The sequence below is a fragment of the Brachypodium distachyon genome, chromosome 4, assembly GCF_000005505.3.
Source record: "Brachypodium distachyon strain Bd21 chromosome 4, Brachypodium_distachyon_v3.0, whole genome shotgun sequence".
In the NCBI taxonomy this organism is placed as follows: Eukaryota; Viridiplantae; Streptophyta; class Magnoliopsida; order Poales; family Poaceae; genus Brachypodium; species Brachypodium distachyon.
This window is the reverse complement of record NC_016134.3, coordinates 22,683,903-22,701,569: the sequence shown is the minus strand read 5'-3', so window position 1 is coordinate 22,701,569 and position 17,667 is coordinate 22,683,903. Positions and strand designations below refer to the sequence as shown.

General features: G+C 46.6%; 1 protein-coding gene across 1 annotated transcript; it reads right to left on the bottom strand.

Moving 5' to 3' along the window:
* Nucleotides 1-7,212: 7,212 nt before the first annotated feature.
* LOC112268658 lies at nucleotides 7,213-10,651 on the bottom strand. Its single transcript, XM_024454578.1, has 3 exons — nucleotides 9,181-10,651; nucleotides 8,056-8,957; nucleotides 7,213-7,287 (listed from the first exon to the last, which is right to left on the bottom strand). The coding sequence occupies exons 1-3, from the start codon at nucleotides 10,649-10,651 to the stop codon at nucleotides 7,213-7,215; spliced, it is 2,448 nt and encodes an 815-aa protein (XP_024310346.1).
* Between the last annotated feature and the right edge of the window lie 7,016 nt (nucleotides 10,652-17,667).

The following is a 17,667-nucleotide window of genomic DNA, read 5'->3' as shown; positions in this document are numbered from 1 at the left end:
GTCAGCACCCCAGGACCCCTCGTCCCCGGATGTGTCGGCGACCTCGCGGGAGACGTCGTAGCCGGTGGAGGCGCCCGCCGGCTCCTCGGAGTCCCCGTCCGAGTCGTCCTCCTCCTCCTCGCTCGCGGCCGCCGGTTGCTTCCCGGTCCGGGCCCTTGGTCGCGGGGGAGAGCTTCTTGACGGAGTCCCTGCCATGATGCCCCACTCGTTGTAGGGTGGGTAGTTGCTGGCTCCCGGGTTGGCAACATTCGCGTGATGCGCGGTCACACCCGGAGGAAGCCCGGCGAAGGGGGAGTTGTCACCGGTGATCCCCCTGAGCCACGTGCGGATCTGCTCCATCGTGATCCCGCCTCGCTGCAGCCTCATCTGGTCGCTCTCCCCCGAGTAGGTCCAGACCGGGTGGGTTCGGTGATGCAGCGGAGCGATGCGCCTCGTGATGAAGCTCCGGGCCACGTCCAGATCCGTGAGCCCCATACGCCGTAGCGCCACGATCTTGTCGCAGATCGGTGTGAGCTCGACGTCCCTGGCATCGCGGTGCCGCCAGTCGTGGGACTTCTTCGGCAGCGCGGTGGGCTTGGTGTAGGCCTCGTCGTGCTCCTCGATATAGTGCCAGCACTTGTCTGCGTGCCACTCTGCCTCGATCTTCCGGTCCTCTGTGACGATGAACTCTGATTTGAGACCATCCCAGAACCGGAACGAGACCCCAGAAGACATTGCCTCGCCCTTCTCGACGTGAGGATAGTAGTAGACGCGAAACAACGCCATGGACGGCATCACCCCCACGAATGCTTCGCAGAGGTATTGCAAGACGGCGAGCTTGAAGAAAGAGGTGCGGTGAATCTGCGCCAGCTGCAAGCGGTACGCAGAGAGGATAGCATGGAGGAAAAGCGAGTGCGGCGGCACGAACCCGGAGAGGATGAACCTCACGAACACCCGATAGTAGTGCTCGCCGGGGTCTGACCCGACGGTCAGGATGCGCGTCGGGCCGTGCTCGTAGTGCTTGGTGGCCACCGCCAAGCACAGCTTCTCCACAGCCTCGCCGTTGTAGCCGGGCTTGAAGAACGCGAACTGGGCTCTCTTCTCCTTGGCCCTACGCTCTCGCTCCGACATTTCCTTCTTGCCGCTCTTCTCCCCTTTGCTGCTGGCACCCTTGGGACGTGCTGGGACTTTGGGTGCCATTGGTGGAGGGATGGAGGAGAAAGGTGGAAGGCTTTTCGGAGGTTGGAGCGTTGGGGGCTTGGGGGAGGCAATGGCAGGGGCAGTGGCGGAGGCGGAATTGCAACGGACGCCCCCCACGATCGGTAATCAAGCACCCTAAAGATTTGGAGGAATAAAGACAGCATGCACGATGTGGCCATAACTCCCTGTTCGTAGAGGAATAGTGGGGCCAGAGATCGTGCATCTGCCCCTCCTGTTCCGACGGGAGGAGGCGTAACAACGGCCTACGTGGCCGGGTTTCCAGCTTGGCCTGGGGACCCACGCATCGGAAGGGCGTAGCCCGGCAACCGACCGAGGACGATACTGCCCGAGAGCTCAAGGTTGCCGGCCCACACCCGGGGGCTACTGTCGTACCACTGGCCACCAAGCACAAGTCTAGAGAGGCTACCCTAAGAGCTGTTTTGCTTACCATGCATAGTGGCCAGGGCGCTGCATGAAGCCCAGCGTGGATCTACAATAGGGAGAGTTTTTGTGGCGATCACACACGTGTAGAAAATGTGTCACGCTGCATGCATTGGCACCTGTGGTATCCCCTTGACTATAAAAGGAGGACCAAGGCCATCGGTCAAAGGGTTCGAACCCCAGTCAGTAACAAGTAGTATTACTCCCATTCATAGCACAATCTCTTAGGAGAACAAGTAGCTCACCCGGGATGTCCCTGGGGCAACATGTAAGAACACACACACATTTCGGACCACAAGAGTTTGAAGTACATTTTCACCCAGAATGAGTTGAACCTCAGACAAAGGAGATGGTTAGAACTAATCAAGGATTATACCCTAAACATACAGTATCACCCTGGAAAGGCTAATGTACTGGCTGACGCCTTGAGTCGCAAGAGTCATTGTAATTCCATCACAGCGAAAGTGGTATCACCCAAGCTTTGTGAGCAGTTCAAGAGCCTAAGTATTGAGGTAGTACCTAGAGGATTTCTTGCAGCATTGGAAGTAAAACCCACTCTGTTGGATCAGATAAGAGAAACCCAGAAGAAGGATGAAAATATTGGAAATATCAAGCAAAGTATGAGCGAAGGAAAATCATTGGAGTTCTCAGAAGATGAACATGGAACCATTTGGTTTGAAAAGCGTATTTGTGTACCCCAGGATCCTGAGATTAAGAAGCTAATACTTCAGGAAGCCCATGAGTCACAATACTCTATACACCCTGGAAACACCAAGATGTATCTAGATTTGAAGGAGAAGTTTTGGTGGCCAAGTATGAACCGAGAAATTGCTGAGTATATCGCGAAGTGTGATGTATGCCAGCGAGTCAAGGCACAACACCAGAAACTAGCAGGTTTGCTGCAACCCCTTCCCATACCAGAGTGGAAGTGGGATAGTATTGGGATGGACTTCATCACTGGACTACCAAGAACCCGTTCCGGGTATGATTCCATTTGGGTAGTAGTGGACCGACTGTATAAAGTCACCCACTTTATTTCAGTCAAGACAACCTATAGTAGTGCCCAGTTAGCGAGGTTGTATATGTTTAGGATCGTTTGTTTGCACGGAGTGCCCAAGGAAATAATATCGGATCGTGGAACTCAATTCACATCCAAATTTTGCGGTCAGTTGCATGAAGCCCTAGGGACAAGGTTAGAATTCAGCATAGCTTTTCATCCTCAGACAGATGGTCAGACTCGAAGAGTGAACCAGATTTTGGAAGATATGCTAAGAGCTGCGCTTTGGAGTATGGATCGAGTGGGGATGGTAATCTACCGTACGGGGAGTTTTCTTACAACAACAGTTACCAAGCTAGTTCAAAGATGTCCCCGTTTGAGGCCCTTTACGGAAAGAAGTGTAGGACGGCACTCATGTGGGATCAGGCAGGCGAAAGATAGTTGTTTGGGCCAGACCTAATCAAGGATGCCGAGGAAAAGGTCAAGTTGATCAAGGACAGACTAAAGATAGCCCAATCGAGACAGAAAAGCTATGCAGATTCTAAGCGTAAGGCAGTCACATACGAAGCAGGAGACCGAGCATATTTGAGAGTTTCACCTCTCAGAGGAGTGAAGAGGTTTGGAATCAAGGGAAAGTTGGCACCTCGTTTTGTTGGACCGTATAAGATTATGGGAAGACGACGAGGAGAAATATCATATCAGTTGGAATTACCTGAAGCATTGTCTAGTGTGCACAACGATTTCCACGTATCACAGTTGAAGAAGTGCCATGCAGAGGAATCAGAGATACCTCTCAGAGATACAGTACCTTTGGAAGCAATAAAGTTAAAGGAAGATCTGGCTTATGAGGAGAAACCAGAAAAGATTCTTGAGACAACTGAACGGATCACCAGACCAAAGACTACCAGGTTTTGTAAGGTTCAGTGGAGTCATCACAGTGAAGAGGAAGCAACCTAGGAACGGGAAGAAGATCTGAAGAAGGACTACCCTCACATTTTTGCTAGCCAATCCGAATCTCGGTGAAGCGATCCTCCCCCTTACTAGGGTTTGATCTCTGTGCTTACAGTGCTAGTCCCTGGATCGACACGCTAGCACACACAGTATCAAGATGTAACATCAAGATACAAAGGTCAAAAGTATATTACATCGCATTGATCCAGAACCTTACATATTGCATAACCTCGTGGCCATAACAACTCCACAGTCGAAACATGTTGGAATGTAAACTCGCAATCCTAATAATTCGTACCTCACTCTTCATCTGGTTCACCTGCAACATTTAAACGTTTCAGCCACTAGGGGGTCAATACTTTGAATGTATTGGCAAGTTCACAAAAGGGTTATAACAGATCCTGTCAATTATATGCAGTATTTGGCTAGGTGGGGTTTGGCTAATTGCATAAAAGCATCAATGTAACATCCTATCATTTTATTAAATAGTTTTATCATTATTGGACACGGGGTAGAAACACCCATGCTCCTATTAACCTAGGCACATTGAGTAGAAACATCAATGCTCTTACCCAATTCAAACCATTCATTTTATTAGGAAATTGGAATGAGTGAGACCTTCCTTACAGCCCCAATATCTAGTTGCTCATAATTGTCCGTAACCGGGGACACGGCTAAGTACTTAGTTTGACACTCTCGAGAGGTTGTACACTTTCCCCACAGAAATTGACGGGTTAATCCCTTGCTGTCCTCAGGGTAGTGTAACAACGGCATCGATTACAGGAATTTTCAGACCATAATCACCCGGACCACCTGAGGGACCTACGTTCCCACCTACACGGCTACATCTGCACAATCCCTCGGATCCAGGATCATATGTCTTACATCCATCTTGGCAGAGCCCATATTACCATGTGGTTGTACTGGAAGCTACTAAACAGGAAACTAGTCCAGTCTCTGGTTACCCCGGGTGGCATCCCACATTGTGACGCCGGCGCTCCCCGAATCGCACGGGGAGACGACCATGGACGCTCCCGAATCACACGGAGAGACGACTCAGCGGGCCCCATAGAAATGGACCTAACGTCACGATATCCGAATACTCAAAGCAGCCCACCCAAGACGGTTCATTGAATTACTTGTTTTGACATACACTAGGAAAATCATATTGTAATTCATGCAACTAACACTTGCCTTTGTCACAGTAGTTCGAGTTCAAACACTCTCGCTCTCCGAGAAAACTATACGAGACAAACAAACATACACATACATAAACACACAATTCACATCATGACAAAAATAAGATATGCTATGATTGCAATGCAACATGTGACATGACTTGGTTTATTTTATTTGGGTGATCAACTCATAGGGTTTTAAATCAAAAAGCATTGGTAATAAAAAAAATGCATAGGGTTTTAAATCAAAAAGCAAAAGGTAGGGTTTAAATCCTAAAATAAGGTTTTATTTGCATCTGCAAAACAATATAGTTCAAAATATTTATTTCTCTGTCCCAATGGACAGAGGATGATTAAACAAAATTTTAGGCACTGGTTTCATTCAAAAAGGACTTCTAGATAATTAGTTATGATTTAAATGGCATAAAACTCTATTCTGTAATTTGAATGAGATTCAAATATTCAAATTTGAATTTGGACAGTGCCAAAAGATTCTACATAACCTAAGGATTCCTAAAAGGTGTGGATCACTAAATTTGGCCAAACAAATTTAAAGTTATGATCATTTGAAAAGACAGGGGCTTTTCTGCAAAAGTGCTATTTGTATTTCGGCCGAAAAAGAAAAAAAGAAAAAGCTCTGCCACATGGCGCGTTGTGGTTGGTCGGGGGCTAGGGTTAGGGTTTTGTTTTTTTTTTTACTAAGGAGCTGCCGGTCTTGGGGAAGAGGGCCAGTGGCGGCAGCGGTAGGCGGCGGCTCGGGCTCTGGCTCGAGCTCGGGGAGGCGGGCGGACGGCGTTGGCGGGTGCTCGGGGCGTCGGGCACGACTCAGGGCACGCGGGGCAGAGGCGGGTCGCGGGAGGCGCGCGGCACGCGGCGCGCGGGGGAGCAGCTCAGGGGGGCGGGCGGCTCGGTGGCGCAAGGCGGAGACGGCTCCGTGGTCGGCTACGGACGGGCGGCGGTCGGCGGTGCGGATCCTTCACCAGAGCGGCGGCGACGCAAAGGAGCTCCAGTGAGCAATTCCGTGGCCTGGAGGCGAAATTGGGAGCGGGGTAAATAAGGAAAATAGAACAGGGGAGCGAGAGCTTTATAGTGGTATGCTCGGGCAGCCACGGGGATCACGGGATCGCTGGAAATCTGACGGAGACGGCGCGGGCGGTGATTCCGGCGTGAATCACGGCAGATGACCCCAACAGGTCGGGGGCTAGGGTTAGGGGTTTTTTTTCCTTTTGTTTTTTTTTTTCTGTTTTTCTTTTGTATCTTTTGATTTTGAACTCCAAATTGGTCCAAATAAATTCCAGAAAATTTGTAAAATCATGTTCTACCATGATACAACTTTTGGGAGTAGTTTCCCCTCAAAATAAAATATATAAAAATACATTTGCCCTATAAATGCCTTAGGGCTATATAACTAATTGAATAAAATACTTTTTCAACTCCAAATAATTATCCAAAAATTATAGGATAGCTTATATATGCATTAAACCCCTTTTATACATAAAACCTATTGGTTTGAAAATCCAAAGCTCAAATGGGTGTAAACCTTAGGGTTTAAAATGAAATGAATATCTTTTCAAAGCCTTTTCAGATTCAAATTTGAATTCAAACATGCAATTGTGGCATGATGCTCATGGATGCAATGCATATGTAAAAGTTTGAAATTTTTGGGATGTTACAAACCTAACCCCCTTAAGATGAATCTCGTCCTCGAGATTCGGTGTGGCTAGCAAAGAGGTGTGGGTGGTCTTCTCGAAGATCATCTTCACGTTCCCAAGTGGCTTCTTCTTCAGTGTGATGGTCCCACTGAACTTTGCAAAACTTGATGGTCTTGGATCGGGTTTGTCTCTCAGCTGTATCCAAGATTCTGATAGGTTTCTCCTGATAGGTGAGGTCACTTTGTAGCTGGACTTTTTCAATTGGGATTGTATCTCTCAGGGGTGTGTCGGCCATCTCGGGGTGACAATTCTTCAGCTAAGATACGTGGAAGACGTTGTGGACATTGGACAATGCTTCCCGTAAATCCAACTTGTAGGCTACCTCTCCTTGGCGTGACAAGATCTTGAATGGTCCAATAAATCGGGGTGCTAGCTTTCCCTTGATTCCAAATCTCTTTACCAAGCGTATCGGTGAAATTCTGAGATACGCTCTATCTTCCGCCTCGTAGGTAACCTCCCTACGTTTAGAATCTGCGTAGCTCTTCTGCCTTGACTGAGCAACCTTCAACCGGTCTCAGATGAGTCTAACCTTTTCCTCGGCATCCTTTATCATATCCGGGCCGAATAGGCTACGGTCTCCTACACCATCCCATAACAATGGTGTTCTGCACTTCCTTCCATACAAAGCTTCAAACGGTGACATTCCAATGCTGGTTTGGAAGCTGTTGTTGTATGAAAATTCTGCATACGGCAGATTGTCATCCCAACACGATCCATAATCTAGAGCGCAGGCTCTCAACATTTCTTCAAGGATCTAATTTACTCTCTCGGTCTGTCCATCCGTCTGCGAATGAAAGGCTGTACTGAATTCTAGTCTCGTTCCTAGAGACTCATGTAGTTGTCCCCAAAATCTTGAGGTAAATTGGGTACCTCTGTCTGAAACTATTTCCTTGGGTACTCCGCGTAAACACACTATTCTGGATATGTAGCGTTTTGCTAACTGTGCGCTGGTGTAAGCGGTCTTTACCGGTATAAAGTGGGCAACCTTGGTCAAACAATCAACCACTACCCAAATAGAATCGTATCCTGATCTGGTCCTTGGTAATCCGGTGATAAAATCCATGCCAACTTTATCCCATTTCCAGTCCGGTATAGGCAACGGTCTCAGCAATCCTGCTGGCTTCTGGTGCTTTGCCTTAACCCTGCTGCACACATCACACAAGGCAATGAACTCTGCGATGTCACGCTTCAATCCAGACCACCAAAATGTTTCCTTGAGGTCCATGTACATCTTTGTCTTTCCAGGGTGGATTGAGTACGGTGAGTCGTGGGCCTCTTGTAAAATCAGCTTTCTGATTTTCGGATCCTGCGGTACACATATGCGTTTTCCGAACCATATGGTTCCCTGATCGTCTTCTCGAAAATCTTTGGCCTTTCCAATGACCATATTCCCTCTTATTTCCTTTATTTCCGAATCACTCTTCTGTGCTTCTCTAATCTTATCCAGCAACGTGGGCTGTACTTCCAAAGTGGCTAAATAACCTTCCGGCACTATTTCCAGTCTGAGGTCCTTGAACTGTTCGCATAGCTTTGGTGGTAATTCTCCAGCTGTTAGTCCATTCAAATAGCCCTTGCGGCTCAAAGCATCGGCTACTACATTAGCCTTGCCTGGATGGTATTGTAAATTCAGGTCGTAATCTTTTATACGTTCTAACCATCTCCGTTGTCTCAGATTCAACTTCTTTTGGGTGAATATATATTTCAGGCTTTTATGATCCGTGAACAACTCACAGTGCTTCCCCATCAGATAGTGTCTCCAAGTCTTCAAGGCGTGCACTACTGATGCTAATTCCAGATCATGAGTGGGGTAATTGCCCTCATGGCTCTTCAGTTGCCGCGAAGCGTATGCTACAACTTTCCCATCCTGCATCAATACTCCTCCCAAACCTTGACGTGAAGCGTCGCAATAAACTTGAAAGTCTTCTTGCAGGTTTGGTAGCATTAGAATAGGTGCGGACACCAATCTTTTCTTTAACTCCTGGAAACTCTCTTCGCATTTCTCATTCCAGGCAAACTTCTTCTCTTTCTTTAAGAGTTCCGTCATGGGTTTAGCTATCTTGGAAAAATTCTCAATGAACCTCCTGTAGTAGCCAGCAAGTCCTAGGAAGCTGCGGACATCACCAACATTCTTAGGTGCTTCCCAATCTGTCACTGCCGCTATCTTAGCTGGGTCGACAGCAACTCCTGCTCCTGACACGATGTGCCCTAGAAAACTGACTTCTGACAACCAAAATTCACACTTGCTGAATTTGGCATACAGTTGGTGTGCTCTCAACTTCTCCAAAATCATGCGCAGATGCTGCTCATGCTCTTCCTTGCTCTTGGAATAGATCAAAATGTCATCAATGAATACCACGACAAACTTGTCCAAGAATTCCATGAACACCTTGTTCATCATGTTCATGAAGTATGCAGGTGCATTGGTCAATCCAAAAGGCATCACGGTGTACTCATACAGTCCATACCTAGTGGTGAAAGCTGTTTTGGGAATGTCCATCTCTCGGATCTTCAGCTGAAAATACCCTGATCGTAGATCGATCTTTGAGAACACTTGAGCTCCCTTCAATTGATGAAAAGATCATTGATTATGGGCAAAGGATACTTATTCTTTATCGTCACCTCGTTTAGTGAACGATAGTCAATGCACATCCGTTGGCTCTTGTCCTTCTTTTCCACAAACAGGACAGGTGCTCCCATGGTGATGAGCTGAGGCGGATAAAACCTTTTGCTAACTGTTCCGCTAGCTGCTTCTTCAATTCCTTCAATTCATTCACAGCCATCTTATATGGTCTCTTGGCTATGGGTCCACTTCCAGGCATTAGCTCAATGAGAAACTCAACATCTCGGTCTGGTGGCATGCCTGGTAATTCCTCTGGGAAAACATCCGGGCATTCCTTTACTATGGCTACCTCTTCCATGCTAACCCCCTTAAGAGAATTAACCTTAGGTCTCTTAAGTTCCATAGTAGACTTGGAGCGGATTTGCTTCTTCTCAGGTGTCGTGAGTGTAACTATTCTCTTGGCGCAGTCTACCAGTCCTTCATATAAGGTCCTCCAATCCATTCCCAGAATTATGTCCAGACCTCGGGAATCTAACACAATAAGGTCGGAGGGAAAAGTGTGCTTCCCAATCTCTAGGGATAACTGGCGGCACCCTTGAGTCGCTACCATTTGTCCTCCAGGTGAACTCACTCTCAAAGGGTTTCTTAGGGTGTTTGTAGGTATCTTATTCTTGTTCACGAACATTCTTGATATGAATGAATGTGATGCACCGGTGTCAAAGAGTACGAGTGCTTGGAAAGAATTCACGCGGAATGTACCAATCATAATGCCCGGCTCTATGATTTCTTCCACACTGACCTGGTTCACATGACCTTCCAGAAACGGGGTGGGCTTGACTCCATTCCCTTCGAACCTCTCCAGGCAATCATTCGAGTAATGCCCCATCTTGTGGCACTTGAAACATTCCACTTGACTCAGGTCAAACTGGGTGAAGCCGACATTCTGGTTCTGCTCGTTGTTGTTTGCTCTGCCGTGGTCATTGCTCTTGTGCTGGTGTCGGTGTCTATTCCCATGATAGTGCTCATGGTGGCCATTCCCTCCATGGATGTGGTGGTGGTGGTGGCTGCCATGTTTGATCCTAGATGAACTACCACTACCCTCATAAGAGGTGCGCGGCTTCTGGTGTGATCCAGTGTTATTGCTTCCATGGCGATATCTTTTCTTGCGGCCCTCAATCTGATTAATCTTGTCTTCCAAGATAAATGCCTTGTCTACTAAAGATTGATAGGTGGGGGTGTAAGAAACTGCCAGGTGAACAGAAAGCTCGTCGTTCAGTCCATCCAAAAACCTCTCACGGCGCTTGGCATCGGTATTGACTTCATCAGGTGCATAGCGAGACAGCTTGTTGAATTCCTCAATATATTCCATCACAGTGCGGGTTCCTTGTTTCAGTTTGCGAAACTCTTTCTTCCTCAGGCTTAGCACTCCCGCGGAGATATGGGCGGTGCGGAAAGCATCCTGGAACATCTCCCAAGTGACGTCTTCAATCGGGTTGGTGATCAGGTAGTTCTCCCACCAATATGCGGCTGGTCCCTCCAAAAAGTGTGCTGTAAACCTCACTTTCTCAGTGTCTGTGCAGCCCACAGTCACTAAGTTCTTGTTCCCTGAACGCAGCCAGTCATCTGCTACCATGGGTTCAGTGGAGGTGGTGAAAGTAGGTGGGTGCAACTTCAGAAATCTTGTAAGCATATCCAACTGAGGTGGCGTGTTGGGGTGTTGGTTATTCTGGTCAATATTCTGGCCAACTGGAAAAACTGAACTGTTGTCCCCTTCCTCATGGTTGTCACTGTTGCTGGTGGTGTGTGATCTGTTGTTGGGGTACGTCTTGGAGGCATCTGTTTATGATAGCATAGATGAGAAGATAGACAGATGGGGTCTAAAAGAAGCTTAACCCAACAGCAGGCAAGTAAAGCACAACATTCACCAATCAAGTAATATCCAACAAGCAACCTCGGAACGGGAAGAAGATCTGAAGAAAGACTACCCTCACATTTTTGCTAGCCAATCCGAATCTCGGTGAAGCGATCCTCCCCCTTACTAGGGTTTGATCTCTGTGCTTACAGTGCTAGTCCCTGGATCGACTCGCTAGCACACACAGTATCAAGATGTAACATCAAGATACAAAGGTCAAAAGTATATTACATCGCATTGATCCAGAACCTTACATATTGCATAACCTCGTGGGTTAACTCGGAAGAAGATAAAATCTTGCAGCAGAAAGCAGAAGATGTAGGAGCACCATAACAACTCCACAGTCGAAACATGTTGGAATGTAAACTCGCAACCCTAACAATTCGTACCTCACTCTTCACCTGGTTCACCTGCAACATTTAAACGTGGCAGCCACTAGGGGGTCAATACATTGAATGTATTGGCAAGTTCACAAAAGGGTTATAACAGATCCTGTCAATTATATGCAGTATTTGGCTAGGTGGGGTTTGGCTAATTGCATAAAAGCATCAATGTAACATCCTATCATTTTATTAAATAGTTTTATCATTATTGGACACGGGGTAGAAACACCCATGCTCCTATTAACCTAGGCACATTGAGTAGAAACATCAATGCTCTTACCCAATTCAAACCATTCATTTTATTAGGAAATTGGAATGAGTGAGACCTTCCTTACAGCCCCAATATCTAGTTGCTCATAATTGTCCGTAACCGGGGACACGGCTAAGTACTTAGTTTGACACTCTCGAGAGATGTACACTTTCCCCACAGAAATTGACGGGTTAATCCCTTGCTGTCCTCAGGGTAGAGTAGCAACGGCATCGATTACAGGAATTTTCAGACCATAATCACCCGGACCACCTGAGAGACCTACGTTCCCACCTACACGGCTACATCTGCACAATCCCTCGGATCCAGGATCATATGTCTTACATCCATCCTGGCAGAGCCCATATTACCATGTGGTTGTACTGGAAGCTACTAAACGTGAAACTAGTCCAGTCTCTGGTTACCCCGGGTGGCATCCCACATTGTGACGGAGGCGCTCCCCGAATCGCACGGGGAGACGACCATGGACGCTCCCGAATCACACGGAGAGACGACTCAGCGGGCCCCATAGAAATGGACCTAACATCACGACATCCGAATACTCAAAGCAGCCCACCCAGGACGGTTCATTGAATTACTTGTTTTGACATCCACTAGAAAAATCATATTGTAATTCAATAGGATCACATTGTACTAATACCACCCTCGTATATTCTCATAGCATAGCATTTTACTACTACGATGGCAGTTGGTGGTAAGGTCATGACAAAGGATATCCTATACTACTAGGACGGATCATAGCTAGCATAGATACAATAATAATCCTAACCATGCAACTAATAAAATCTAGTGCATAATAAAATAATGGATAAATGATCACAGTGAACTTGCCTTTGTCACAGTAGTTCGAGTTCAAACACTCGTCACACTCGCAAGGTTCGCTCTCCGAGAAAACTATACGAGACAAACAAACATACACATACATAAACACACAATTCACATCATGACAAAAATAAGATATGCTATGATTGCAATGCAACATGTGACATGACTTGGTTTATTTTATTTGGGTGATCAACTCATAGGGTTTTAAATCAAAAAGTATTTGGTAATAAAAAAAATGCATCGGGTTTTAAATCGAAAAGCAAAAGCTAGGGTTTAAATCCTAAAATAAGGTTTTATTTGCATCTGCAAAACAATATAGTTCAAAATATTTATTTCTCTGTCCCAATGGACAGAGGATGATTAAACAAAATTTTAGGCACTGGTTTCATTCAAAAAGGACTTCTAGATAATTAGTTATGATTTAAATGGCATAAAACCCTATTCTGTAATTTGAATGAGATTCAAATATTCCAATTTGAATTTGGACAGTGCCAAAAGATTCTACATAACCTAAGGATTCCTAAAAGGTGTGGATCACTAAATTTGGCCAAACAAATTTAAAGTTACGATCATTTGAAAAGACAGGGGCTTTTCTGCAAAAGTGCTATTTGTATTTCGGCCGAAAAAGAAAAAAGAAAAAGCTCTGCCACGTGGCGCGTTGTGGTTGGTTGGGTTTTTTTTTTTTTACCAAGGAGCTGCCGGTCTTGGGGAAGATGGCCAGTGGCGGCAGCGGTAGGCGGCGGCTCGGGCTCGGGGAGGTGGGCGGACGGCGGTGGCGGGTGCTCGGGGCATCGGGCACGACTCAGGGCGCACGGGGCAGAGGCGGGTCGCGGGAGGCGCGCAGCGGGCGGACGGCGGTGGCGGGTGCTCGGGGCGTCGGGCGTCGGGCGCGACTCGGGGCGCGCGGGAGGCGGCGCGGCGCGGGGCGCGCGGGGCGGCGAGGAGCAGCTCGGGGGCGCGAGGCGGAGACGGCGCCGCGGGGGGCGACGGACGGGCGGCGGTCGGCGGCGCGGATCCTTCACCGGAGCGGCGGCAATGGCATGAGATCGGCGGCGACGCGAAGGAGCTCCGGCGAGCTATTCCGCGGCCTGGAGGCGAAATTGGGAGCGGGGAAAAAAAGGAAAATAGAAGAGGGGAGCGAGAGCTTTATAGCGGTGTGCTCGGGCAGCGACGGGGATCACGGGATCGCCGGAAATCCGGCAGAGACGGCGCAGGCGGTTATTCCGGCGTGAATCGTGGCCACCTTCCCTGGGGCCCACCTGTCGGTGACTCCGCGCGGGCGCGCGGTCCGGTTCGGGCGCGGTTCGCGCCGACGGGGCCGGTTTGGTCCAAGGGGGCCGGACCGGTCCGGTTTTTTTTTCCTTTTTTTTTCTGTTTTTCTTTTGTATCTGTTGATTTTGAACTCCAAATTGGTCCAAATAAATTTCAGAAATTTTGTAAAATCATGTTCTACCATGATACAACTTTTAGGAGTAGTTTCCCCTCAAAACAAAATATATAAAAATACATTTGCCCTATAAATGCCTTAGGGCTATATAACTAATTGAATAAAATACTTTTTCAACTCCAAATAATTATCCAAAAATCATGGGATAGCTTATATATGCATTAAACCCCCTTTTATACATAAAACCTATTGGTTTGAAAATCCAAAGCTCAAATGGGTGTAAACCTTAGGGTTTAAAATGAAATGAATACCTTTTCAAACCCTTTTCAGATTCAAATTTGAATTCAAACATGCAATTGTGGCATGATGCTCATGGATGCAATGCATATGTAAAAGTTTGAATATTTTGGGATGTTACACTCGGGGTCGAGATTGACCTTAAGGGGGGTAGGTTTGTAACATCCCAAATTTTCAATTTCGGATGTTCACACCTTTTCATTAGGATGCTTTATTGAAAGTGTTTGAAATGGTGCTATGGAATGCGATAGGTTGGTAGAAATTTATTTGAGAATTTTGTAGAATATAAAAATGCATTCTAGAATTTTATTTGGATTTATTTGAAGCTTAAAGGCATTAAAACTATTTTTATTATTTTATTTTTGAGTGGGAATAATTTTCCTGGCCTCTAGATGAAATATATTATTTTACAGAATTTTTGGGATTTTTTCGGAAGCCATTTGATATTTTAAATGATTTAAATGTATTTTCGGGTGAATTATAGATCCTGAAAAGTATTTTTCTTTTATTTTTTTCCTTTTTTCTCTGAAAATACGCTTTCCCCGCAGGAAAGCGTATTCTTAGCGAAATACGCTTTCACTTAAAATCCTGAAGGGGTATCTTCTAATCCTAGCCGTCCATCTCAGATCCAACGGCTATCCCTTCTTTCTCCTTTCTCTTTCACTTACACATGGGCCCCACCCATCAACCCCTACCTCCAGCAAACTCCAAACACCGCCGCCGCCCACGCGCCCACGATCCCCTTCTCGCCCCTGCGCCATCCCGCGCTCCCAAGCCCGCGCCTGCCCGCGCGCGCGCCCGAGCCAACCACCGCCCGCGCTCGCCCCGGTGAAGACCGCCCCGCGCCCCCGACCCCACGCCACGGCGGTAATCGCCGGCCACGTCGCCGCGCCCCCATGCCTGAGCCGACCCTGACTGCCTATAAAACCCACTCCCCACTCCCCGCTCTGTCTCTCTCTCTCTCGCCCACTCGGGCTCCCCGTATGCCTGCAACCCAACCCGCGCCCAATCCACCGCCGCCGCCGCCCAACTCCGACGACCAAGCGCCGAAGAACCGCCGAACGATTCGCGAAGCCGCCGATGCCATTCTTCTTCCCGCGAAGCCGTGAACCTCTTCAACCTCCTCTTCTTCGTCCCCTAGCCTCGATTCGTCGATTCGTTCATCTCAAGAGAGATTTGGGTATTAACATGTTCATTTTCCTTGTTCTTCGGTTAGCCCTATTTAGGCTTCTTTTGTTAGCAGACCGCTGACCATGATGTGCTCTAGGTTTCACCATTGTGTAGAGTGAATGTTTCTATATGATTGTACTTTAGTTCTTAGCCGAAGATGGTTCATCTTGAGCACTGCATCGTCGTTGCAAAACTGTATTCTTAGCAGCCTCTCTGCCGAATCTCTGCTGCGGCAGGAAGTTGTAGCACCTTTCTTACCGAGTAGACTAGTTCGCGGTAGTTCTTCTTGTTGTCCATAGCATCATTTGGACCTTAGGTACTCGCCTACACAGAAGTTGCCTAGTTGGACCATTTCAAATTTATCTTCACTAGTAGCACGACAGTAGAAGTTCGCATCCTGTACTGTTCTATTTTAGAGTAGCCACATTCATCTGTTCATAGCTACTGCCTCATATCTCCATAGTTCGTGAAACCAATGCCATTTGGAAGAGTAGATCATATTTTTGGATTCGTATGTTTAGTTCTCTGTCGTGGGAATAGTTTAGCACCAATAGCTTTTCAGTAGAAGTTAGTATCTTTTATCTGTCAGAATCTGACTAGCCACCTTTGCAAGCCAATACCTTTTGATCTGTTTATCCAATTGACCTGAAACTTGCTGCTTTAATCAGTACAATCTTAGTACTGTAGTATAGCATACGTTTCATGTCATGTACTGTACTTCAACACCTTTAGCTGTCAAGCTTAGTTGCAACCTGTTAACAGTTGCAGATTACTGAATTTCAGACTTAGCCACTCTAGGCTTGGCTGTAGGTTTAGAACCTTGTTTGCTGGTACTATAGTATTATTTGTATGAAGTTGAGGTTCTATTCTTCAATGCTTGTAATACATTCTTTTATTGGAAGTTTATTTGTTGTTATATTTGGATTTGGATATATGTTCGGAACTATGCATTTATTTTGTTTCGTTCTTCACGTTAGATTATTCGGATTGCGATTGCAACGAGTGCCTGGGAGTTGACGACCGCAACAACTTTTCTGATCCAGGCAAGTTACACTTATTGATCATGTAATACCTATATTTTAGCTTATGGTATTTTGTTTACAATGTCTTAGAGATGCATGTTAGATTTATTTCTTTATGAAGTATTTATCAAATGCATTTTCAACATGTTTAGTTATTCCTAGTAGATTGCTTATAGGATTTTATTGCCATGCCACCAAATACTATAGGTTATGTATTTACATTTTTCCAAAGCATGCTATACTATTATAACGGGACGGGATCCCAAACTATATTGAAAAGTATTAAGTGCTCTTTATGAGCGAGTATGTTGTCGGCAAGTGTTGTAACCCCGTAACGGGTACACGCTCAGGAGAAGTTGGGGACCGCCGTCCAGAAATCCAAGAGTTCAAACCTTCTGATGTACCCAAAGGTTTCTTGTGCAACCACTTGCTATTATGAGCTCTGGCTTGGTCGACTAACTAGCGGGAAACCCTTACCTGGGTATCGCCATCCGGAGAGGGGCCAATGTGCTTATATGGGGCGGGCGGTGTCAGAATTTGGTATCAGGGGGCTTCTAGTGAAAGACTTCGTCACAATCTTTACCTGTTGCGCACGCTTGTCGTCAGGCAACACTTTGGACTGATTGTGTCAAGTGGGTAAAGTGTATAAACCTCTCGAGAGTGTCAATCTAATCGATTAGCCATGCCCCTCATTACGGGCGACTTTGAGTCATTAAGTCAGGAAAAGTGGAGATCTTCAAGTTTTGTTTTCAAAAATCCCAAAACTGTTTTGACTCGATGGAAGGTTCCACAGGATGAGTCAGGGAAAAGGGATGCTATGTGAGGTTCAGTGGACCCAGAGTGCATACCTAGGTCGTGGAGTGAACATCCACATAATGACCATACTATTGTTCAAACCCTGTTTTATCAAAACTCCAGGATTAGAGATTTTCAAAGGAAAATACTATGAGTAGTTCAAAACCCGAAAAGCAGCATTTTGCAAAAACAACCCTAGTAGCCAAACTAGGAAATCCTTCATCATTTCCATGCATTCCTCCTAACCACACAGGTGTGATTTGCAAGTACATTCGATGTACTGACCTGCACCTATCATGTGTAGAGAGTGACGCTTAAGAAGAAGACGCAGGGTCGCGAGTCTACACTCAACTTGCCTCTGGCGTTGATGGGACTCCCTCTTAATCAGTTTGTTTTATTTGAACTTCCGCTTGGCTTGTATTAAGTACTCTGGATTTGTATTTCGAACCGATGTAATAGACATGTGTATGGTATTTCATCAATGGAACTGTGTGTGCTAGCATTTGATCCAGGGACTAGCACGGATTACACAGAGGTCCGGATCCTTACGGGTCTGGGTCACCACAGACTCCTACTCACCGCATTGATCC